Source organism: Lathyrus oleraceus, chromosome 6, assembly GCF_024323335.1.
Source record: "Lathyrus oleraceus cultivar Zhongwan6 chromosome 6, CAAS_Psat_ZW6_1.0, whole genome shotgun sequence".
NCBI classification, from domain to species: domain Eukaryota; kingdom Viridiplantae; phylum Streptophyta; class Magnoliopsida; order Fabales; family Fabaceae; genus Lathyrus; species Lathyrus oleraceus.
In genome coordinates this window covers 377,142,894-377,169,427 of record NC_066584.1, presented here as the reverse complement: position 1 = coordinate 377,169,427, position 26,534 = coordinate 377,142,894, and the positions used below count along the sequence as shown (strand labels likewise).

General features: G+C 32.4%; 1 protein-coding gene across 2 annotated transcripts; it reads right to left on the bottom strand.

The window, feature by feature from the left end:
* Nucleotides 1-4,889: 4,889 nt before the first annotated feature.
* Nucleotides 4,890-23,502, bottom strand: LOC127092147 (NAC domain containing protein 50). Of its 2 annotated transcripts, none has more exons than XM_051030963.1 (4): nucleotides 23,351-23,502; nucleotides 8,963-9,252; nucleotides 8,452-8,664; nucleotides 4,890-5,689 (listed from the first exon to the last, which is right to left on the bottom strand). In XM_051030963.1, the coding sequence occupies exons 1-4, from the start codon at nucleotides 23,388-23,390 to the stop codon at nucleotides 5,036-5,038; spliced, it is 1,197 nt and encodes a 398-aa protein (XP_050886920.1). In that variant the 5' UTR covers nucleotides 23,391-23,502; the 3' UTR covers nucleotides 4,890-5,035. The 2 variants fall into 2 exon arrangements, with proteins under 2 accessions (XP_050886920.1, XP_050886919.1); XM_051030962.1 differs by lacking the exon at nucleotides 23,351-23,502 and adding an exon at nucleotides 9,480-9,973.
* Nucleotides 23,503-26,534: the final 3,032 nt, after the last annotated feature.

The following is a 26,534-nucleotide window of genomic DNA, read 5'->3' as shown; positions in this document are numbered from 1 at the left end:
ATGTGAATAAATAAAAAGTACTTTTGCATGCAAAACTTGTGTTCCCTTTTCTTTTAGTTATTTTCACTTTTTTACTAAAACAACGAAATGACAAAAGATTTCTTTTCCTTTTTCACTTTATTAAAAAGCATACTAAAAATAAGCTCATCATATGCAGAGCAAACAAAACTATTGATTACAATATGGAAAGAATCAACTGTAAATCTGGATTTCCAATCAACCAAGTTGAGGATGCCAGTGAAGAAGATTGTGAATTACCAGTTGAACTAGCATGGCTCCGTGAGCACGAAGAAAAAGAGATTCAGCCATACAAAAAACCAGCGGATGTCATTAATTTGGGTTCTGAGACCGATAAAAAAGAAGTAAAAGTTGGGGCATCTCTTGCCAAGCATGTACACTCCGAGTTGGTAAAGTTATTGCATGAGTATGTTGATGTTTTCGCTTGGTTATATCAAGATATGCCAGGGTTAGACACCAGCATTGTTGAATATCATTTTCCGCTCAAGCCTGAATGTCCTCCTGTTAAGCAAAAGCTCAGAAGGACCAGACCCGACATGGCATTCAAGATCAGAGAAGAGGTTAAGAAGCAGTTTGATGATGGATTTTTCGTTATTTCTGACTATCCACAGTGGGTTGCTAACATCATTCCAGTTCTGAAGAAAGATGGTAAAGTCAGAATGTGTGTAGATTACCGAGACCTCAATAAAGCGGGCCCAAAGGACGACTTCCCTTTACCTCATATTGATGTCTTGGTTGATAGTACAACTCAGTTTTCTGTCTTTTGCTTCATGGATGGGTTTTCCGGGTATAATCAGATAAAGATGTCGCCAGAAGATATGAAGAAGATAACTTTTATCACACCTTGGTGGATTTACTGCTACAGAGTAATGTCGTTCGTCTTGAAGAATGTAGGGACAGCATATCAATGTGCCATGGTAACCCTATTTCACGATATGATTCATGAAGAGATTGAGGTTTACCTGGAAGACACGATTGTCAAATCCATAACTGAGGAAGATCACTTGGTGAACCTGAGGAAGTAGTTTGTCAGACTCCGGAAGTTTAAGTTGCGTCTGAATCCAGCTAAGTGCACTTTTGGAGTCCGATCCGATAAGCTCCTGGGTTTCATAGTCAGTCATAAGGGTATTGAGGTTGACCCAGACAAAGTTCGAGCCATCCAAGAAATGCCATCTCTCTGAACAGAAAAAGAAGTCTGAGGTTTCCTTGATCGACTCAACTACATCTCCAGATTCATATCACATTTGATAGCTACCTGCGAACCGATATTCAAACTATTGAGAAAAATCAATCAATTATGTGGAACGACGATTTCCAGGCGACATTCGACAAAATAAAAAAGTACTTGCAAGAACCACAAATCCTGATACCATCGGTTCCTAGTAGGCCTCTCATTATGTACCTCATGGTACTCGATGAATCTATGGGTTACGTCTTGGGTCAACATGACGACACAGGCAAGAAGGAACATGTTATTTACTATCTCAGCAAGAAATTCACCGAATGTGAGACCAGATACTCACTTTTGGAGAAGACTTGTCGTGCTTTGACTTGGGCTGCTCGACGTCTGAGGCAATATATGATTTGTCATACCACTTTATTGATATCCAAAATGGATCTGATAAAGTATATCTTCGAAAAGCATGTTGTTACTGGTAGAATTTCCCGGTGGCAAATGTTGTTGACCGAGTATGACATTCAGTATGTGACCCAGAAAGCGATAAAGGAGAGTGTTTTGTCTGACTATCTTGCTCACCTACCTGTCGAAGGTTATCAGCCGTTGAGGTTTGACTTTCCAGACGAAGACATTATGTTTATCAGAGACTTCATTATGCCAGGCTCCGAGATAAGCCCTGAGGAAGGCCCCGAACCAGGATCACGATGGATGCTCGTGTTCGACGGTGCTTCCAATGCTCGTGGCCATGGCATAGGTGCTGTTATTACATCCTCAATCGGTTTCCACCTTCCATTTACCGCTAGACTATGTTTCGACTGCACCAATAATATGGCAGAATATGAAGCATGTATCTATGGTTTTGAGGCGGCCATCGACTTAAGGATCAAGATTCTTGAGGTATACGGGTGATTCAACTCTGGTAATAAGTCAGGTAAAAGGTGATTGGGAGACTCGGGATAGCAAGTTGATACCTTACAAGGAGCATATCAGAAAACCGGTACCCTACTTTGATGAAATCTCTTTTCATCATATTCCTAGAGAGGAAAATCAGTTAGCAGATGCTCTAGCTACATTGGAATCTATGTTTAAAGTCAAATGGAAGAATGAAGCATCAACTATCCATATTGACCACTTAGATGGACCAGCGTATTGTCTAGTAATAGAGGTTGATCCTGATGATAAGCCCTGGTTCTATGACATAAAGACATTTCTGGAAAAATAGTAGTATCCTGAGGGTATATCCATTACTGATAAGAAGGCTCTGAGAAGTCTCTCTTCCAAGTTAATCCTAAACGGTGATGTGTTATACAAGCGAAGTTATGATTCTGTACTACTCAAATGCGTGGATAGACACGAAACTAGTACGATCATAAAATCCATACATGAAGGTTGTGAGGGTGTACATGTGAAAGGTCCTACCATGGCCAAGAAGATTCTTCAGGCTGGATATTATTGGATGGAGGTTGATTGTTACAACTTTGTTAGAAGATATCACAAATGTTAGATATATGGTGATAAGATCTTTGTGCCACCGACTCCGTTGAATATTTTGACTTCTCCATGGCCCTTTTCTATGTGGGGTATCGATATGATTGGGATGATAAAGCCTAAAGCTTCCAACGGTCATCGATTCATCCTGGTCGCCATTGATTACTTCACAAAATGGGTAGAAGTTACTTCATATGCCAATGTCACTCGACAAGTTGTTACTCGATTTATCAAAAAAGAGACAATGTCAGTAATCTCAACAACAATATGATGAAAGAGTTGTGCAAAGAATTTAAGATCGAGCAACACAATTCTTCACCATATCGATCCAAGATGAACGGCGCCGTAGAAGAAGCTAATAAGAACATCAAGAGAATCGTCCAGAAAATGGCCAAGACATACAAAGACTGGCATGAGATGTTGCCCTTTGCTCTGCACGGTTACAGAACCTCGGTCCGCACATCCATTGGGACAACTCCATATTCATTGGTATATGGGATGGAGGTTGTCCTACCAATTGAAGTTGAGATCCCTTCACTCAGAGTCATCATGGAGGTTGACCTCGATGAAGCTGAATGGGTTCGATCACGGTATGCTAGTTGAATCTGATCGAAGAAAAGCGTTTGACGACCGTTTGTCATGGTCAGTTGTACCAAAGACGTCTCAAACGAGCTTTTGATAAGAAAGTTCTCCCTCGTGAATACCGCACAGAAGAGCTCGTGCTCAAAAGGTATTCTCCTATTCACTCACACCCTCGGGGCAAATGGACTCCCAACTACGAAGGACCTTTCGTCATCAAGAAGGCCTTCTCAGGTGAGACTTTAATCCTCACAACAATGGATGGGGAAGATTTACCCTCGCCGGTGAATGCAGACATAATAAAAAAATATTATGCCTAAAAAGAAATGACGAAAGCCCGCTAGATTAATCTTCACAAAATTGATCTAGGCAAAAATGGTTATCCCGATGGACCAAAAAATGAATTGTCCATGCAAAAGTTAGGGAACAAATATAGAGCTCGCTAAGTTGAAAACCCGAAAGGGCGACTTAGGAAAAAAGGAGCATCCTGGTGGACGAAAAGAATGGAAAATGTCCAGGCAAAAGTTAGGGATAAAGTCATTGACTATGATCCTTGAGCTCATTACGTTACAAGCTAGATATCAGATGATCAAAGATCAATCCAATCATCATCATCTGAAGCAAGGTCCCAAAATTAACTAAAATTATTTTATAATTTTTTTAATGGGTCCAACCCAGTCCATGAAAAACATAAGTTCTGTGGACTGCGCCAAAAAATAATGGTCGTGTTTTTTAATCTTTTTTATAGTCCAGACCGCACTAAAATATAGAATTTATGGGTCGGTTCGATGGATCGGGAGTGACACTTATCTCTGAGTGAATAATGTATATTGCGAGCGACCCCTCAAGACTTTGACGATCGATGGTCTCACCTACCGCGGATCTTTACAAGTATGTAATTACAATACGCATTTCTTATTTGTTTAAAAATAAAGCATGATTTAATTTTATCAAACAATAATTATATTTATAATTATTTTATAAATTAAAAAACATATTTATTTAGTTAAATATTATTTGATAAATAAATTACTATTAATAAAAAAGAATGTAAATTTTGATTTATTTATAAATTAACAACTTAAAAAAATAATTTATATACTTCTAAACTATTTATTAAAGTAACAATTACAAGTATGGGTTTTAATTTATTATAAATTATAATTATAGTATTTAATATTTTATTATTAAAAAAAAAAGCAATGAAACGTGAGTTCAATTAAAGAACTCATTCAATATTTGTTAGAACATACTCCTACTATAATACAACACAACACTATATAATAATGAAATAAAAATTGATAAAATAAATAAAATAAAAAATAAAAGTTTTAAATAATTACAAAAATATCATTAATGAAAATATGTTGTCGGTGTGTTTCTAATTTTCAATGACTGTATAAAAAAAACCAAAATTAAAAAGCAAAACAATCTAAGACTGTTTCCGTTTTTTAGTTTTGAAAACTAAAATACTAGAAATAATTTTTAAAAACAATTTTTAAAAAAAGTATTCCAAGCAGATTTTTAGTTTTTAAATTTTTAAAAACTTAAAAACTGTTTTTTTAGAACTAAATCAAACAAGCCCCTTAAGTAATTTAATAGTTGAAATTAGTCATTAACAACAGAATGAAAGGGAAACTGAACGTCATAATCATAACTGATACATAATCATAGCCAAAGAAACGAACTAGTTCTTAATAAGGAGAAATATCCAAAATTATCTTTAACATAACTGGTACATAATCATACAAGGAATGAGATCACTCTCAATTCCTATGGATTTCTCATCATCATCTTCTTCAATTCGCCGTTCTCTTTACTGAGAGTTTCGACGCGGGACTGAAGAATATTAATCATGGCCTGAGCACTTGTCAACTCGAACCGCATTGTCTCCTTCTCAACGCCAAGCTTCTGCGTCTCACTTTGCAGGTGTTTGATGTACTTTGCAACACTCGGAGGCACGGAGGATTCGAGATTCGACAAGTCTAAATCCTCCGGCTGAACGAAGGTGTGGTTTTCCTTGGATTCGAGTGATTCCAAGAGAGAAAACTCAACCAGTGCTGACAGAAAGTGTTTCTTCGGTAGAGGATTGGAGGTTGTGGCGGGGGCCATGGTTGTCTGGAGTGTTGTCGCGGCAGTGGTGATTGTGGATGAGCATGGATCCTGACTGTTAGGGAATGAATCTCCGGAAACATTGGAATGATTGGAGTTCAAGTTATGGCGACGCCTTTTGTATATTTGAGGTAAGGGCTTTGGGTTTATGATTTGGAGTGGGTACTCGTCATCCGCATGTTTATGCTTAGAATCATTCTTTTCTGGGGATGGGTACTCAGTCATGCTCTCCCTTTTACAGACAGCAAGTAGATTTTGAGTTTCTATCGGTAGCTTGTTCACGTCTAGTGGAGTTTTATTGTTGGAATAAGTGTCCTGAAAGGATATAAAACACAATGAAATGTTAAGCCGGAAAATGATGCATAAAATAAGAGAAGTTAGCAGATAGATAAACAACAATGTATAAGCTAATTCTTCTTCTACAAAAAAAGGCTATGAAGTTGATCCAACCGTTAGTTTTGAAGATGCTAATCCAAAGGCTTAAATAGCTACTGCCTTTGTCGAGGGATCAATAGAAGCATCAACAATACAAATTCTATTGATACAGCACAAGAATACCATTAAACTTCCTTGTTCAGATGAATGCACTAATATCTTCTTAGTAACATGTCTAGTGTCTCAAAATCCTGTTGAAACTTTTTAGTACTCTGTTCACTACAACCTGATAACTTCTACAAATCTTTCTTCTTACCCTTTTCTTCTCTCCCTTTGTACCCCTCTTTGTAAAAGCATTATAAAAACCTACAACACTCTAACTAATTCTTACTGTGCTAAATCAAATGGTGCGGACTTTGTTATCTTTTCTCATTGCTCATTGGTGCCAACTGATCAGTAACTTTAAAATATGCTATATAAGAAGGAACTACACCCAGGGTTATCAATAGCGGCACTATCCCGGGAGAGCAGCGGGACGCAGAGGCCGGCCGCGATCGGAAAAGCCATAGTCGTGAAGTTCGATGTCGCGGGCGCTATTTGCTGTTTCGCAGGTCGCAGGAGCGGCTTCCTTAAAATTTAAATCATTTTGAGGGTACTTTTGAGATTTTCTCTCTAATGTGAGCTCTAATTTGGTTCAAAAGTTTTAGAATTTGGATTGGGTCTAACTCATCCCTACAAAACCGACAGATAAGGTGAGGGTTGTCCAAACTTTATAAACACAACATAGGTCATATCTCTAAACAATGTGGTACTAAATTCACCCCTTAAAAAACAACACAATGAAGGTGTTGGAGATTGCAATGAACACAAGTCAGGTGCCGCAATCAGGCGACTAGGGGGCAGACCGCAATGAAAGCGGAATTTCCAGCAATAAGCATCTTCCTCTCCCACTGGTTCGCTCTTTTTCTCTCTTGTTTCCGCAGCTTTCACAAGAAAAAAGAAAAATCCTTCTCCTTCCTTATTCAGTCTGTATCCGAGTTCTTCCTCACTCACTCCAGGATCCCCACCGTTCTCTCTTCCTTCCAACCTCCATTGTCGCCGTCCTCTTTTCCTTCAAATTCCTCTCTGTTCCCCTATTTCTTTTCCTTCTTCCTTGATTTGTACCTTTCAATTTAAAATCCTGCTGGATTGAGGATGATCGAACCATACCACAAGGTAGCTATTTTTTCTATTCAAATATCTCCAAACAACTTCTAAAGCCTCAACATGTCAAAAAAATAGTGTAACCCAACCAAGTATCGCTTACCAATTCCATGACACAAGAATAACTTCTCTCGAAGGAGAAAGATATCAATCCTACCGATTATGAGGTCAAAATTTTTCTGAAAAAGAATAGTAAGATATCACCAACATAAAAGGATTACTCTAGTAGTTATAATTTTTCCAAGGTATCAATACCCACGGTAAGTCAACTAATTGACCACTGGTCAAATTACATTGACTTCAAACTATTCATTATGAAACCAACATAAATACTTTATTAAGCCCTTGCAAATTGTCAAAAACGGTCATTGTCAGTATACCATATAAAACAATTGGCGTTGACTACAGAGTGATTCGGGTCAGTTTAAACCCTTCACACTACAAGACCGCACGGAGCTTCTACCTACATGCAGCTTCGTTTGCTAACTGAGCCAAATGCCGTCAGTGATTCTAGGTTGCTTATCTTCAGAAAGGAAATCTCTCATGTTGTAAAGAACATATGAAGATAAGAAGTACACAAGGCACGAAAAATAATCACCCATTAAAGAAAGCTAAAGGATCAGCAAAGATACAATATTGTGTCTCTTCAAAGGGATTCTGCCCAGACAAACAAAAGGCATGTCAGAATTAATTAGTTAGGGTATGCACTGACTCCCCAGGTATCAAAATTTTAGTTGTGCGGAGTGGAAATAAGAAGGTACATTGCATCAATTGTTATTCAAGAGATACACCAAAAAAGCCTTATAACTTGGGAAACAATTTATAAGGTTATTAAGCAGAGGATGTGAAGAGTAGAAGAACATGAAGGACAAGGGAAAGGAGAAAGGGACACAATAACAAAGTAGCTCGCAAAACATGATTATTGTGCATCCATAACTAACACATGACGGCATATGAAATTAAAACTTTGCACGTTCCAATTATAGATTTTACTTTTTTTTCACACAGGAAAAAACAATGTAGCACCGACACCTCTAAACAGGTGTGCGACATGTGTCGGTCTCTGACACCGACACGACACCTACTCATGTGTTTACGGTTAATTTATTATTTTTAAAAATTATTAATGGTGTCAATGTGTCAGTATTGGTGTCGTGTTTGTGTCTATGTCCGTGCTTCACAGGGAAAAAGTCAAAAAGAGAGAAGAAAATACGTTTGGGGAAAAGGAGTCTTCCTTGTCAAGGAAACACAATAAACAAATTAAAACAAATAATGCAACAAAGCTTCTCAATCCCTCAGCAAACTTATCAGTTTACTATTGATTGAATGAATACCAACACGTGCTTTCCATTTTCCAATTACTTTTTCACAAACATGAAATAGCCATGCGTGAATTAAAAAGAAAAGCGGCAATAAATGTGTTCCATTGCAAATCATCAAAAGTAATGACAAATGACAGAGATTAAATATACACCTAAAAAGACTGAGACAGAACAGACCTTCACAACAATGCTTCTTTCTTCGCTGCATGAAACGCCGCTGTTGCCTTCAATACGCAGAGGGAGATAAACAGGACCATCACCCACAGGCTCGGCTCCAGGAACCATTCCCAGTCCTTCTTCCCACTCTTCTTCAACAAAAGGTGCATACCGTTGTCCATTTGGAGGTCCTATGTTATTTTTGTGAAATACTCTACACAAGACATACGCATCCTTCTCCACCCAACAGAGAAATGCACAAAAATTATTAACCAAATGCAATAAAATAACAAGGACCATACTTCAGTACATAGCAAACTACGGTTCAACATTTAGTAAAGAACAAAGTTTAAACTCCTGCATCCAAGAGTCATATACAATTCGGGTTTGGGAATCACAAAAAAACAACAAAGCTCCACATTTTATCAACATCAAAATGAAGAAAGCCCATAGTAGCTGCAACAAAAACAACACAAAATCATACAGTTTAGGATCATCTCACATTTCAATTTGTAAATTCGCAAAATCTCACCTGCGGCTGAGAGGGTCCAGACCCATCCCTCTCCATCTCTTCTTCAACAAGTCTGTACTCATGCATAACCCAATTAGTTCTCTTTCCATCAGGAGCTCGGCCACTATGAAACACCAAAGTTTTCTTCAACCCTACAGTCCTTAGGTCATGTTTAACCGGCCGATCATTTCCAGTAGCTTTCCAGTAACCTCTATTGGTAGCCCTGTTCATTCTTCCACCATTTCCATACTTCTTGTCCAATGCACTAAAAAAATACCATTCCTGGTCTCTGGTCTTCAATCTTGATTTATCTAAACAAACATCCAAAGAACCACCGTTAAAGTTTTAAAACCCATTAACATTCAACCAAGACAAAGAAAACCCATCTCAACAAAAATTTCAAAAAATTAAAAACCCTACCCTACCCCCATTGTGGCTAACCTAAACAAGACCACCCCACAAACAAGAAGCAGTAAAAATTCAATCTTTATCATGCCAAAGTTGATAAAAAAATTAAAATTTGGGGAAGGTGAGCAACCTGATAGGTCCCAGGGCTCACTCTTGTAGATATCAACTTCTGCTATAGCATCAAATCGAAAGGGTTTTCCAAAAAACTTGCGCTTGAGGTAATAAATAACGAGTTCCTCATCAGTTGGGTGAAACCTAAATCCAGGAGCAAGGGAGGTAGGTGGTGCAGCAGTTGCTGAAGCAGACGGCACTGAGACTGAGAGTGGATGGTTCACTAGTGTGGTAGTAGGAGGGGCAGTGAGTAAGAGAGTTTCGTGACCCATGTTGTGTTAGGGCGTGAAGGGAAAAGGGTAGTGATGGTGGTGGTGGGTATGGTGGATTAGGGCTTCGCAGCCGAAGCAAAACGGAAAAGATGGGTTTTGATTGAGGGTCAAGCAACAAAAGAGGGTACCTTCAATGACAAGAAATTCTTAACGCTTCGTGGGGATTCTCATTTTTATTTTCCAAAATTCATTTTTATATTGGAAAATATTCTTTTAGTTGGAACTTAGATTGCATTATTATTTGGGTAAACCTATGTGTGAAGAATTGGTCTTATATAGTAGGGTGTTTTCCGGTTCGAACCGGTTCATATAGTAGGGTGTTTCCCCGGTTCGGGTCGGTTGAACCGATCGAACAGAAAACCGTATCGGTAGGTCAAAATAGGTTATTTGAGCCGTCATTTGTTGAATTGGTGAAAATCAATGTAAATCAATTAAAATTAAATTAAAAAATTGATGAATTGAGAATTTTTGACATTCTATGAACTAGATTAATGATTATTCTTATTTTTCTTATAAAAGTTAAATTGACATTGTTTATCATTATAATTTTTTATTGAAAAAATATGTAATTTTAAAATAAAAAAGTAAATTTTTGATCATATATGTTATGTTTAAAATAAGAATGGGTGTTCATCGATGATAGGGAATCTTGAATCAGTGATACTATTGACCTCTGATGTGATGGCGCGTGGTGGACTTCCAATATTAATAATTCAACATCCAAGTTAATTCAAAGTTTAAGATGAGTATAGTGGAAATGGAGATCAGAAAAATGTACCTTAACATGTGTTGATTTTATATGTTGAAATTCTTTTGATTGGACTTTCATTTGATTAAGCATTTGCTTTAGGTTTTTATTCGGTCCAAAACTATATCTAAAAGATGATAAAAAAAATTAATAAACACTAAAAATCGAGTGTCTACAATATTTTTAATATTTTTTAAGTGTTATGATTTTTTAGTTTTACTTAAAGATTTGTGCTTGTTTGATAAAAATAGAGGTTAGCTGATAAGCTAGCTGGTAGATTATAAATTCTCATAGTTTATACTTTATAACTCATGGTTAATAATTGATAGGTGATAAATTAATTGAAGTGTTCGATAAAATTAACGGTTCATAAATGTAAAATGACAACTCATATAATAATATGTAAAAGAAAATCTTAATTTATATCAAATTATTAAAGTAAAAATAAATTATAAAGGGTAAATGTAAGTTTTTAGTACTTATTTTTGATATTTTTTAATTTAAAACATAATTATTTTATTTTAAATTAAAATAAATTATAAAAAGGTAAAAATGAGTTTTAGTTAAAATAATAAAAAGTAAAAGTGGAAAAAAAAATAATAAGATATAAATTATAAGGTCAAATACTATTTGTAATAAGGTTTGAAAAATAAGATCTAAATTAGTAAAATAAATTATAACTTTATGATAAAAAGGACTACTCTTAAACAAGTCTCTTATTGTTATACAAGCTTATAAATTATAAAATCAAAAAATATCATATCAAACATAATCTTAGTCATGTGATTCAACTCGATTAAATATTTATACAATTTTGTTATTGAGATTAAGTTATATAATAAAATTATTCAATTTTATCTAAATCAATCATGCAATTATTAACCTTTCTGAATCTACCATCAACCCCTTTGTCCTAGGTAGATGGTTGAACAAATTTTTAAAAACATAATTAATACATTTCAAAATTTGAAATGACAAACTCAAGATAATCTTTTATTTAGAAAATAATGTAAATTATACTTTTCTTAATTTTTTAAATATTAAATTAATTTAAAAAACACATTAAAAAATTAAAGTGATAATCAAAAGATATATTCAAATAATATAAAGTTGACTAACTAAAATACATTAGAAAAAATATTTGTACTTTATGTTCAAAGGTTATAATAATAGTATCTCATATATTCAATAACTAAAATCACTTTATATAGGAAAACAAGGACCAAAATAACTTTATATAAAAAATACCAAAATAATCGCTCACTGATTATTATTTTGTAAGTTAATATTATAATAATAACAATAATAATTGATATCACTATGGATATCTTTTTCTTTTACCAATTTGCCTTTTAAAATGAAGTTAAATAAAGTTAAATAAGATCATATGATTGTTCTATCTTATTTTTTAAAAGTTTAATATATTTTTTTAGTAATGGATCTTTGAGATTTATTTTATTCCCTTAACTTAATAAATATTTATATTTATTTTTTAACTCTTCAAAAAATATTATGTTAAATTTTTTGTTTAATTAACGACAAATTTAACAATTAATTTTTAAGTTTTTGTTAATAAGACGAAAAGTACTAATATGTAATATTTTATAGAGTTAATGGACAGATATAAATATTTTTTAAATTAAAAAATTAAAATAACTCCAAAAATTAAAATATATGACCAAAATTGATATTAAACTTTTTTTATGGTAATATAGGACGATTTTGGGCATACTTCCAATTTGTGGCCCATTGTTGTTATCCTTTTCTTCATGGACCAAATGTTTGAATTCCTAATCATGCCAATCATTTTATTTTCCTAATTGAATATCCATTTGATATATAATTATTAGAGAGTATATAGGACCTATTTAGATTCAATTTTCTATGACATCACATATCTTTAAAAAAATTAAAGAAATATGAGTATAAATTTTTTCTCTTACTTATAGAACACGTCTCATTAATCATTTATACTTAAATTTCAAAGATCTTAATATCACATGTTCAATCAAATTATTACAATCAAATTATTAAGGATATATATATATATATATATATATATATATATATAGATATATATATATATATATATATATATATATATATATATATATATATATATATATATATATATATATATATATATATATATATATATATATATATATATATATATATATATATATATATATATATATATATAGAAGAGAGAAGAATATATTCTCTTATATATTCAAGATTTCTTTTATTTATAATCGTATGAAGACTTTAATCACTCACATTTAAATTCTAACGAACTTATTTATATCTCTAACTTTAATTCATACTAAAATAATAAAATCTCACTTTTCCTCTCCATATTCAAAATAGTTAAATTACTCCTTCCGTTTTCGCATTTAAATGTTATTCTGTTGCACATATCCTTAAACTTAATTAATTTAATCATAATTTTTTTGTGTATATTCTTTTGTGCACTTTATTTAATTATTTTGCCTCCATAATATTTTAATATTTAATTTTTCCTAATATATTAATTAAGTTAGTTTTAATTAATGTCGAAATCTCTTAACTTAATTTAAAATTTTATATTCATCATTTAACTAACAAACATTACTTTTACAATCCACATAAACATCTTATTAATTAATTTGATTCTTTATGGTAATTTTTAACTTTAAATATATTATATAGAACAATATTGTTTAATATCCACCACAATCTTTATTAAAAATTTTCATATTAACTATTTAATTATTTTAACAAATTTTACTCCTTTAAATTTTGATGGTCTATTAATTCAAACGATACACTATCAATATTTAACTTTTTTAAAATATCTTCATCTTCTTTCCAATTGTTTTTCTTCATCTTCTCTCCCTTCATTCTTCTTCATTTTCATCACCATCTTCATTGATTTTCATCAAAAATTTTAAAAATTTATTAAAAAATTCCTTATTACAGGTGTTTTATTCTCGTGTTGATCCTTAAATTAGGTATAGTAATGATGAGAATATTGTGTTAGATATGTGGTAAGATTAATCATTTATAAAAAGATCTCAAAATTAACTATTCAAATAAACATGATTCATAATTTTTGATAGAACAAGAGTAGTTGAAATGATTTAAAAGTGCATAATTTTAAAGTGTTTGAAATTTAGGGTACGTTGAATGCTCTTAAATCATGATTTTAGGGCACGTGGTTCTGTAACATTATCAACAAATCTAAATTAAGTTACCCGTGTTTGGTTGCACTTTCAATTTTCAGATTACGATTTCATCTACATATATCTTTCTCATACTGTACAACTGTTTATATTAAACTGAGTTGGCAAAAAATAAATAAAAGTAGTTTAAATAGTACTAATAAGAATAAAAGTAACCTATGAGAAACGCTATATAGAATCTCGTGCTATGAAAAACAATAAATAGTATGAAAAGAGAAACCAATTGGGAAATTGGGTGTGCAGTGTTTGTTGAGTTCAGAGTTCACCTTCCACTCGTACTGCATGCAATTTTCTTGTTTTGCAGTTCGAATTTACGGTCGAGTAATTGTGTTGTGTTGTTCGAGGATCTATGTCTAATCTATTCATTGTTATTATTGTATTATTATTATCCAACCTTACACGTGTTTTCATTCACTCACAATCTCTGACCACTCAATTTATAGTGCGCACCTCACTACTCACTCTATCTTTAACTTTCTCTCCCCTTCTTAATGTGCATGGAAAAAATATAGATTCTCTCTACTCTCATTTTTTATTTTGATTTTGATATTTGATGAATTGTATAGCTAAATCAATTCATTAATATTTATTGATAGAGTATAAGTGTGTATGTGTTTTGTCTCGGTTTTATTATTTTAAAATGTGTGACGTTGTTTTGTCTTGTCAACTATCTTCTTTTTTTTAATATTTATTTCGTTACATTAATATTTTAGTTATTGTATATGATTTAAATGATATACACCTGTATTTATTATTGTATTAACTTATTTATTTATTTATTTATTAGTAATGAATAGTTGTCATACATGTTTGTTGATATTTATAGTTAGTTTAATGTTTATATTAATTTCTTTAAAACTATTTTTAAAAGAAGATTATGCATAATGATAATATTGATTTCTTATTTAAGTCAATGACATGGTTTTATTTTAAACTAATTTACTTATTAATTAAAATATTTTAAATTTAATTATAGAATATTATTAAAATGTAAATTAAATTACTTTTTTGTCAATTTATGTTAAACTATTGAAATCGTAATTTTAAGCATAAGTGACAAATATTTTATTTTACGGTTAGATCAAAGACCCGTAATTTTGTTTAATGGATTAACATGTGAAATTCATATTGTTTCAAAATTTATTAAGAGAAATATTTGGATTTTTTTAAATAATCACTAATTTTAAAAATCAAATAACTACTCTTTGAAAATATATACGAAACTAATCACTTTTGAAACAATAAAACTCGTCCCCTAAATGATGCGCCACTGTCTAAATCGCATGTACTCTTTTTCTTCACATAGACGCCGATGTATATGGCGCATGCTCCTCTATAATGTCAATAATAGAGGAGTATGCATTAAGCTTTAGGAGCATGCGTCATTGCCTATGGCTCATATGTTATTTTTTTTTTATGAATAGATCATTCCCTCCCCCAACATTTCTCACCCATCTTCTAATTCTCTCCTTCAATTTTTCTTCAAAATATCTTATATCATCATAAGAAATGATAATTTGATTTATTCGACATTAAAATCTCCGATGAAGATCCGACCTTGGAACACTGAAACTTTCGAGCATCTTCAGAGGAGCTTGATTCGTTAGTTAGATGGAGACATTGAAGACGGTGAAAAGATTAGAAGAATTAAAAAGTTTGTTACGGTATTCAACAATAATGGAGAACATTGTATTTAGGAGATAGTTAAACCTAACAGTAATTGTCGGATTATGATGTATAGTTCAGATGAAATTATCTTGATGGTTGTAATCACATAGTTGTTTAGTAATTGTATTTGTTTTTTGTATTGTTTTAATTGTTGTAACTGAATGTTGCAATCTTTATGAAAAGAATATTATTTTCAATATCAAATTAAATGGTTACATAAAATGAATCACATATCAAACGCAAGACTAAAAGTGGATTCAATAATTATGTTGTGGAGCTTGCTCCAACATTAGGACAGTTTGTACGATTGTGTTCGGACTGACGGCATAAACTGCATAATCTCGTCATTTTGTTCGTCGTATCCATTTATGTTTGAATACATGTGTTGTTAGGGCGACTCATTTTCTTTCTTCACATATTTTCATTGTGTCAAACTATGCCCCTTTGATATGTAGGTCAATAATCCTCTTTTACTACCACCAAAAAGCTATTGTTGTACATATTGCATAAGTTTGTAACTTTGTAAACGGCGAAAAGTAGGTTGGAAAGGTCCTGCCGAGCATGTGAACATGTTGCTATGACATGGGTGCAAGGCATACCGAAGGCTTGAAACTTTCTGCAATCGCACCAACCTTTATCTAGTTCGACTCGATAGTATCCCATTGGCCTCCCCTCATTGTGGTTCATTGTCTCCTCTACATTGAATTGACCTTTACGACTGTCATACATTGTGACCACATGTGTGTTAGCTTTGGTAGCTTCCTCCTTAATAAATTTCATACAACTTTCACCGAACAACGACCTATATTGTAGTGCTGAACTCCATTTTGAACGTCTGGTCTCGAATAATGACCCTAACCTAAAATAGGTTGCTCTTACCAAAACAGTTATCGATAGGTTTATGATGCCTTTGAAGACAGAGTTTATTGATTCACTAGATTTATTGTCATGTGTCCCCATCGTTATTGTAGAATGCCCTGGTCCACATCTCCATTGGAATATTATTGATCCACCTTAATGCATTTGCATTTGTCAATCTGATCTTGTCGCGGTATTGTTGGAACGATGGTTCTGTTAATGCATACCCTGCATTCACAACTTTCTTTCGAAGCGTCTTGTCTTTGAAATCTTGCATGAAATTTTGAGTGATATGTCTAATGTAGTAGACATGCGTAGAAGGAGGATCTTGATAACCATTATGAAGGTTTTTTATGCACTCTCAATAGATGGATGTCTGTCTGAAATCAAGCATAATTTAGGTTATGGAGCAACATGTAATCGGAGATTCTTGAGAAAGAATAGCCATCCACTAGCAGCCTCCCCTTCAACTAGAGTAAAGGCAATTGGAAAGATATTATTGTTGTCATCATTTGTCACTACTATGAGTAACGTTCATTTATATTTCTCGTACAATCATGTTCCATCAATTTGAATAATAGGTTTGCATAACTTAAAACCTTTGATGCATGGTTCATACGCCCAAAAGAGTCGATGGAATATTCCATTTCCACTAACACAAGTTCTATATGGGGTATATGCCAAAAGGATCTTCAAAATTGAACCAAATATTATGGAAATTCTTTGTACGAATCCTCTTAATTTTCGTATACTCCTTCAATCACCTTAGTCCTAACTATCCATGCCTTACTGTATGAGTGAGTATAATTGCATCGTATAACGATATGCGAGATTATTGTACTTGCCTTCAATGATACACCCTTGCTAATGACAGGCAATATTTCATCGTATATTAGATGGGGGCTTAGTTTATGATGATCCTGCATCAGATTAATGACATGCAAGTCTGAGGTGGACGCATATAACCTATCTCCCAAAAATCACTCATTTTCCGATAAGATGCTATCAGCCGGAACATGCAGAGCACGTTATGTTACAGAATCTCGTACGGCGTTGCATTAGTGTAATCAGTGGTATAATCAGCTGAGATTTCCATGTGAAACTTTGTTATAGCTCTCACACAGTATTCTTTTGTACGAAACATGTCTCCCACTTTTAAATCTCCCTCCGACTGCATATACGGATTCTAAAATGTATATGAGGATGGTTTGTCTGCACCCAAGTTAAAGGTTGTCATGTTATGAGGCGAATAATACACATGACTTAAAGGTAATGGCTCTTGCTCGTGGCCGATAGTGTCATCATTCACCATATGATGAACCAATATCTCATCTTCGTCTTCTTCCTCGTCAACAACATCGACTTCGGCTTGTTTGTCATCATCAATTTTGCAAAAAACTTGTGACAGATCAACAATCTGAGACACCTGATTTTGTTGTAATAAAATATACAACTCAATATCGTTGAATCCAAAATGTTCATGAGTTTGAAACATATTTTTAACACCTTCATCATCTCGAACCTTTGGCTGGAAAAAAATTGACTTGGTTGTTGGCAAATATAATTGGATTTTTGTAAACGATTTGTGACACTAGACCACAGTGCAACTTCTCCTCTATTCTCTCTTTCAAATGCGAGAAATTTGATCTTCTATTTATTGTAAATTGGGTAATATCGATATTACAAAAATTAAAATCAGATATTTCACAGTCAAATGCCTCACTATTGATGTGAGCATTGATTTGGTGAAGGAGCCATTTTGTGAAAACTTTGGTTTGCTAGTAGTGTATTTTCGTGTGCTTATAGTGTATTTTGGTGGTGATAATTCAATGTGACTTGGTTTAGAAAGGAAGATCTGTACAGTTAAATAGGATGAAAAAATCATGGACCAAAATGCAGTAATGCACCATAGGAATTAGTGCATGCCTTATATGCTCCACATAGGCGCCTTTGTTAATGACATTTCATGTGTTTTGCAAAGCTGCATGTATGTCATGTTGACTCCTAGCCTCCCTAGCCTGCAAAGTTGCCATGCTTCCCTTTCATGCATTCTCAATGATTCGCCACTTTGATTGATGCGTGTGTGTAAAAATAAGAGCATATGTCATAGACAATGACGCATGAGTGATGCTTTGCATACAAAAACACTTTCGTGCGAATACATTAAATCTCTATAAATAATAGTTTATCTCAACACATTTCCATCATAAGCAATCGACAAACATACTATTTTTAATCCTTTTCATCAGCAATAAACACATAGAAACATTCTAAAATATGGTTATATTACCCACGAGTAAGACACATAGAGGAGCCATTAACAAGATTGTGGAGTTCGTAAGTCATTATTCCGAATATATAACTAATATTTTTGTCACAGTACTATATTTCTCGTTATTTATTTTCCTTAATTATTATTTTTTGTTAGGATCAAAAGAGATTTTGTTGTCCTGTACATAAATATGTCTCACGCAATAAATTGATAGAGCCGTATTTATGAGCAACCAGTTTTGGTAATTTACTCAACATAGTCTCCTACTATGTTGATTATAAATTTATCCTCAAATTGGTAGAAAGATGGATACTCGAGACACACATTTCATCTTCTCTTCGGTGAATGTGACATCACACTAAAGGACATGTACATGTTGTTGGATTTATCTATTGAATGTAAGGCTCTTAATGGTCGAGTTATCTAAAATGATTTAATGTCCCAATTCAATCAACCATCCCTCCCACACTTAACTCAACAAACACGACCCAACTAAGCCAACATGGACACTAAACTCGACTATGATAACCGACTATTGGGAGATATGATCAAAAATTTGTTAAATAACACTTATATCTCAAGAACCTCTCACCAACCACCTTTGACTCAAGCGAATACTATGAGACCCCAAACACCTCATAGAAATCGTGAAAGGCCTTGAAGGCAAGCGAATGCACCAGGGTGGGAGCCGGTGGACGTTACGATCGAGCAGGTCATTAAAATTTTCTCTAATCGTTATGTAATTCTATTTGGTGGAATAATATTATAATTTATTTTTATTAAACATTTTTTGGTTAAAACAATTTAAAAAAACAAAACAACATAGGATCCATCGGAAATGACGCATGTTCCTAAAGCTTGCATGCATGCGCCACTGTCATTGGCATTATAGAGGAGCATGCGCCATAAGCATTGACGCCTAAGGCAAAAAAGAGTGGATGCACCACAGGGCAGTGTCGCATCCTTTTGGGACAAATTATTTTTGTTTGAAAAGTGATTAGTTAGATATATATTTTAAAAAAGTAGTTATTTGAGGATTATTTTTGAAAATAGTGGTTATCTTAAAAAAAATCAAATATTTGTCTAGTGTACAATTTCAAAGAAATGATGAAATAAATCATAAAACATAAATATTCAAGATATTTATATTAAAAATAATATTTAATAAAAATATTAATTTGTTCCATGTTTGAATCTTTAATATAGATTTTAATAAATAAAATTATTTTATTTTACTTGCATTAATTTGCTATTCTTCGATGTTTATATTAGTCTTGTTTAAGCTCTAAAATCTTAAATTAGTTATCTTTTTTCATTAATTTTTGTAATAATATCAAATTATATGCTAAATATTTTTTTTAAATACCTAGGAATGAAAGGGTTCAAATTTCATTATGCTAAAAAAAAAATTGAAAGCTTCACATGTTTCAATGACATGCGACTATTTTAGTGTAAAAAAATACCTAGTCATACCATGAAGGCTCTGACTATTTTCGTGTAACTATTGACATATCAACAAAGTCTTCATTTTATTTTTCCTTGTGCTTATAACCATGAATAAATCTCACACAAAATTTATTTTCCCTTAAACGTTGGCTTCACCCAAACTACCGTCAACTTCAAAAGCCATACAAAACACTCATAAATCATTAAAAATCTTTGTTGAAGCGACCACTAAATGTATACAACACCACTCTTAACTAACGTTTGACCCGTTATGTCAAAGGTGATATAACAACAATCACCATTCCAAAAGAAGAATATCTTTTAGGATTGGAAGCTTGTAAATACAATCTCCATGACAAAATAATATGGCAAAAAAGAACCACACCCCTTATAGTGGTTCGCTTGCATCCCAAGTTATATGTAATTTGGAACTCCATTCGAAAGTAAATTATTACCTCTTTAAGAAAAGGGATTATTTGAATTCTCTTTCTCAAGACTGAACAAATGTTCGTAGGGTTAGATCTACAAGCTCTTCGAACCTAAATCCCGAGGTTTTAAAGCTTTTTTCATGGACTAGGGAATTCATTCCATCCACTGTCAACCAAACTCTACATAATTTTAGGTTCGAATTCATGGTTTATCCCAAGAATACTTGAAACCTAAAATAATTGTTTCTATTGAAAGTAGTATTGACATTCCCATTTGTATAAATTATACCTCTATTAAACCCTCGTTCAATAGGATATTTGACCACTTTGTTAGGGTGTTAGTTGACATTGATCCATTCAATGAGCTAAATTATAAATTTCAGTGGAAATGGTTGAGTTGACCTTCTTTGTGAAAATTGAACACGGAAGACTCCTGCAACTATTGCAATTGCATTGGGTTGAGTTGACCTTCTTTGTGAAAATTGAACACGGAAGACTCCTGCAACTATTGCAATTGCATTGGACACTCTTTTGTTAATTGTAAGAGGAGAGATGAACCTGTTTTTCAAACGGGACAAACCTATAGGCAAAACTATATTTGATTAGAATAAGTTATTTATGTCTGCGGGGAGAAAAATAAAGATCTAGCCATAGAGGTTGTTGACTTAACTCATAAGAAACATAATGAAAATCATGACGAGGAAAGTATTTGAGGTAGTAAAACACCCTTACATGCTGAATTTTTTGTTCTCCTCGGAGCCATCAAGATTGCTAGAGATAGAGCATGGTGAAAATTTTGGATTGAGATTGATTCTATTTTGGTGGTTCAAGATTTTTCAAAGGATAACATGGTGTCTTGACAATTAAAAAACCATTGAAATTATTGTAAAAATGTAATACCTAAATTTTTTTTTTCTTTCCTCTCCCACATTTAAAGAGAAAAGAATAATTGTGCATTTTTTTTTGGCTAACGTAGGATGCACATCTATCTCTTTAACTTTTTTTATTCTATTCCTTTAGCGATTACGAATGATTTTGTAAAAAAATGTTAGATTTGTCCTTTTTAAATTCATATACTTTTGAGAGTGGTTTGAATTAATTCCCAATTTTCTTTGTGTTAATATATGATCTTTATATAAAGAATATCTACGATATAAGTTTAAAAAAATTGCCAAAAATATTAATTTCATTTAAATTCAAGAAAATAAATAGTGTTATAATTAAATAAGAGAATGCTTTATGATGTTTTAGTTAATTTTAATAACTTAAGAAATAAATTGACAAAAGACTGATAGTTTAGAAAGTTAATTGTTTATTAGTAAATAAACAATATAATAATAATAAATAATAATAATAATAATAATAATAATAATAATAATAATATTAATAACAATAATTAAAAGAAAGTATATCTTAATTTCTAGCTCATCTCCTCTCTTCCTCCATTTTATGTTACATAACAGTGTTATTATATATTCATTCTTATTAATAACTCCATGTTTCACATTTATAATTTGATTATGTGTTTGAATCTTGATATATATTTTAATATATAAAGAAAACTGAAAAGAGATAAAAGAAAAAAAGTCAAATACAAAAAATCGTCACTTTGCAATAAATTTATTTTTATCTCAAATTATTATAGTACTCTTTATTATTTATTTCTCTTTCCTTTCAATTTTCATAATTTCTATTTTATAATTTATAATTTATGAAAAAAACATTATAAAATCATACATAAGTTTTCACTTATATAAAAATAATAATTATATTTTTTAATGTGTGAAGTGTTCTAAATGAATTATAATTTAAGATAGAGAGTAATAATCCCATTATGATCATTAATATTTCATTGAACAAAATAAATAAATACAATTATTTGAAGTTATTTGTTTCCATTTTTACAGGATGGATAAACAAAACTGAAGTAGTATGGATTCGAAGAGTAAACTCTAACATTGCCAAAGAAGAAAAGTTAGTATTTCTTATAAAATTATTTTTATTCATATTAACCTAAATATTAAAATTAAATATACTTAAATAAAAAAAATATTTTAAAATATCTGAGAAAGAAAATAAAAACTTATCTTCAACAAATCATTCATAATTTCATAAAAAAAAAAATTCTTCATATAACATTTCCCTTATATGGAGGTTTTAAAATCTAAATATTGCAAAAATTTGAATCAGAGTGACTTATCAAATGCAAGAAAATAAATTCAAATAACATCAAAAAATGAAAAAGTTATTATACCTCCAATATAAGAGGAAAAAAGACCCGAGGAAAAAAGACCTTGGTTTCCTTTCTTTTCTTTTTGGTTAAAAGAAAAATAAAGAAAAAGACTACATGATTTTTGGATCAAAGTATATAAACCTGCATTTTATTAATAATCAATGATTAAAAGAAAAATAAAGACATGCATTTTATTAATAATCAATGGTAAAAATTCATGAAATTAAAATTAGGAAAAACTCAAATAAATTATGATAAAATATTAAAGACATGAAATTCGAATTAGGAAAACTCTAATCAAATATAAAGGTGGTGCCTTGGCAAATCAAGAATAGACGGGATATGCATTTTATTAATAATCAATTGTAAAAATCAATTATGATAAAATTTTAAAGACATGAAATTTAAATTAGGAAAACTCTAGGAAATTTTAATTTTTTGACTACTCACTTATTTACGGGAGAAAATCATTGTGCAGATAAGTTAGCTAACATAGAATTAGATGTATAGAATTAGATGTTTGTATCGAATTTTATCAGAAAACCATCTTATCAGAAACCCATCTTATCAGAAATCCGATTAAAATTGTCTAACTATAGGATCAGATAGATTTAAAGTTTTGCTCTATGTCCTCCTCATTTTTGTACCTTCTTCTCTTTTCAGTGGATTAATGCTCAATTTATCAACAAAAGAAATTAACAAAAAAATGAAAAAAGAAAACAAAAGAGAGATCTTACTGACATTCCTCATCTTCAACCATGACGGAGAAAATGGTGTGCATCTTTGTTGTTGTGATTTGAACTGCGCATCGGGGAAGAAGAAATAATTTGGTGTAGAAAGATATGAGTGAAAAGAATGAGGAAACTCTTTATCTGCTATTTGTTGTTATGGTTTGGATTGCTTTTGAGAAGTATCAGTTTAGTTTTATGTTTTGATTATTTTTTTGTCAGGAGGGGCAATTTTGGATTTTCATTGAGATACTATTTTTTAAATATATAACTAATTTTTCTTATGAGATTTGTTTTCATGCACAATAATTTTAAAAATAATTAAAACCAATCGGGATAAAGTCATAATAAATTTTAATGGAGATAAGTTTATAAATATAATTTAATATATAAAAAATAAAATTTGCAAGCTATATAAAAAATTACAAAATATATTTAAAATTAATATTTTCAAACATAGAAAAACTAATATTTATATGAGAAGATAGAGTTTAAATTATTAATTATTGTTGCCCGTTTCAAACCAAAAATGGTTGAATGAAAAAGAGTTCAACATAGTCTCAAAGTCTAAAAGGTTTTTGAAGAATAATGTCATAAGGCAAAATATTTATTTCGATATTTGATATCGAGCGGATATGTGGAGAAGACATATGCATGCCCTAAAAAGCACTTGATCCAGAAAGAACACTAAAGTAGGATTGTTAGATAAAATAACAAATTATATCCTGCCACTTGTCAGTTTGCACAGTTTTGATTTAATTTAAGGGACGAAGACCTCCAAAAATCCTAATAAAAATCCTATAAAAAGGACTACATACGTCAAATTAAGACACACAAACATTTCTTACAACTTTATACCTCTCATATCTCATAACCACTGACTTAGGCATCAAAGTGTGTACAAGTACCACCCCAACAAATCAACCGAGTAGCCAGGAAGCAACAAATCTTAAGATTGGAAATGACCACAATCTGATCATCTTCTAGAAAAAGTTGTTTGTCATGAAGGAACATTGAACTCGTTTGTAGAAACAAACATAATGTTCCAACAACTTTCTCAAACATCAGAAAATGGCAAATCCAGTAAGAAGACAAACCCATAACCCCAACAGTCTACGATATGTGGCAAGCGCAATCGTAAGAAGTAGCCCACGTCGTGAGGAGGACCTCACCACTCTTACATATGGCCCATAAATTTAGATCCAGCAACTTCTGACAATCGAGGTTCCCACACCCCCTCTATTGGGTAGGTAGATCTAATCATTGAGGTTGCTAACTGTAAGACCCCAATTTTGACCATAAGATCCCTCACGCTACCTCATCATATGCATTAGCATTGGGATCATACCTTGACATCCTCCTTACCCCTCATTCATTGGGTTTGAATTGGGAGAGATTACCAAGCACCATGTGATTATATCATACCTTGTATTTTATCATTTACTAACCAAAATACCAAAAATATGTCTTTGCATTTGTCTAACTCTTTTGTAGGAAGGACACATGATCACCTTTGATCTATTAAGTTCATATCTAGGGTTTAAGACCCTCATTGCTAAAGAGCACAATCAAGATTGGTATACAATGGCTTTAGACATCATATATGAGTCCCAATGAGCCTCACATGTTGTTCAGGTCAAGAGTTCATCAAGAGTTTGGAATTGGTTTGCAGTGGAAACCTTAGTTCATCTAGGTATCTTATGTAACTTCTTCACCAAGCTTCTTCAACAATTGATCAAATATTTCAAATTATATTTCAAATTTCATCATCTTATGCATATATGATCCTCCATGAGTCCTAAAAGTCAAGAGAATTACAAGTTAGCAAGTTGGTTGATGGTGATTGACCAGAGGAATTCATCTAATCAAAACTAGGGTCCCCTAGATCCTATCTCCTTTACTTTTTATCATATGAAAATAATTCCAAGAGAAAATTTACTCTAAATGATATTCCAAACAACTTTCATGTTGAGGTATAGAGCTAGTTTTTCTTGGAAGGTAATTTTTTATGGTGAAATATTATAGGTTATTTTGTCTAAACCCTAATTTAGAGGTCAACTTCCCAAGGTCATAACTTGCTCAATTTTTATGAGATGAAAGACTTCCAAGTTGCACAATCAAATTCAAGGTGTCTAATTCAACTTTTATGTTTGGAGGAAGATCTAATTCAACTTTTATGAGCATGTGATATGAGGATACATTATAGGTGATTTTGGACCAATACCATTGAACAAGTGATTTTCCTCAACTTCAAAAATGCATAACTCCTTCATATCAAATCCAAATTAGGTAAACTTTGTGACCATTTTGAAGGTATTTGAAATAGCTATAACTTTGATGATGACATGTTTCTCATTTGAAGCTCACACAAAACGCTAGCCAAGGTAGAATAAGTGAACATATGACTTGACACTTAGAAATTTTTTTGATATGTTAAAATTTCCAAATTCCACTTAAAAATTCATCATGATACAAGCTTCAAATGGAAAAGTGTTAAACATGAAAGTTGTTCCTCTTGATCTAACCTTTCCAAAAAGTTCAATGTCATCCATTTTGGACAAGATTTGAATGGTCTGCACGTGCCTTGAACATGGCATCATCATTTGGCAAAGATCAAACTTCAAACAGTTGTGTACAATATCCTTGCGTTCCAAGTTGATTTCAGACACGTTCACACTCAATTACGGACCAAAAGTCATGACTTTATGGGCCTGTACATGCCCATGCACCCATGCATCACTCATTGGCAATTTTGGAAACTCACTTAAAGGGTGCAAATAACACTTGCTACAACTATAAATAGAGGCCTCTAGGTTCAGAATTGAGGACCCCTTCGCGTCAGCTTTGATCCAAAACCCCAAACCCTTCCATTTGAGAGGATAATCCTGAGAATTTTATTTGAAAATTGAGTTTGAATCTCACTGTTTTGAGATTCAAAACTCCAGAGATCCAAGAACTTCTTTGCATTCTAATCTACTTATGCAAGCTTCCTGAACAAGATCAAGCACGAGCCAAGGCAAAAGCAATTGAATCTAGACCTATATTGAAGGTATTTTCCAGAAATTTTCATCTCTTTGATTCTCACTCAATTCTCCATAATTCTCTTGGATCCTTGGTTGTCTGAAGTCCTACCAATGTAGGCAACAAGATTGAGTTGCTTTGAGGTTAAATCGAAGCAACTCGGATCATGCACCTCA

What these genes read in the sequence shown, in the direction of transcription:
- LOC127092147 (XM_051030962.1), bottom strand. Translation starts at nt 9,732, where the DNA reads ATGGGTCACGAAACTCTCTTACTCACTGCCCCTCCTACTACCACACTA. An exon ending in CTGGACCCTCTCAGCCGCAG is followed by an intron (nt 8,665 to 8,962) that starts GTGAGATTTTGC and finishes TGGGTGGAGAAG; the next exon opens with GATGCGTATGTCTTGTGTAG. An exon ending in AAAGAAGCATTGTTGTGAAG is followed by an intron (nt 5,690 to 8,451) that starts GTCTGTTCTGTC and finishes ATATCCTTTCAG; the next exon opens with GACACTTATTCCAACAATAA.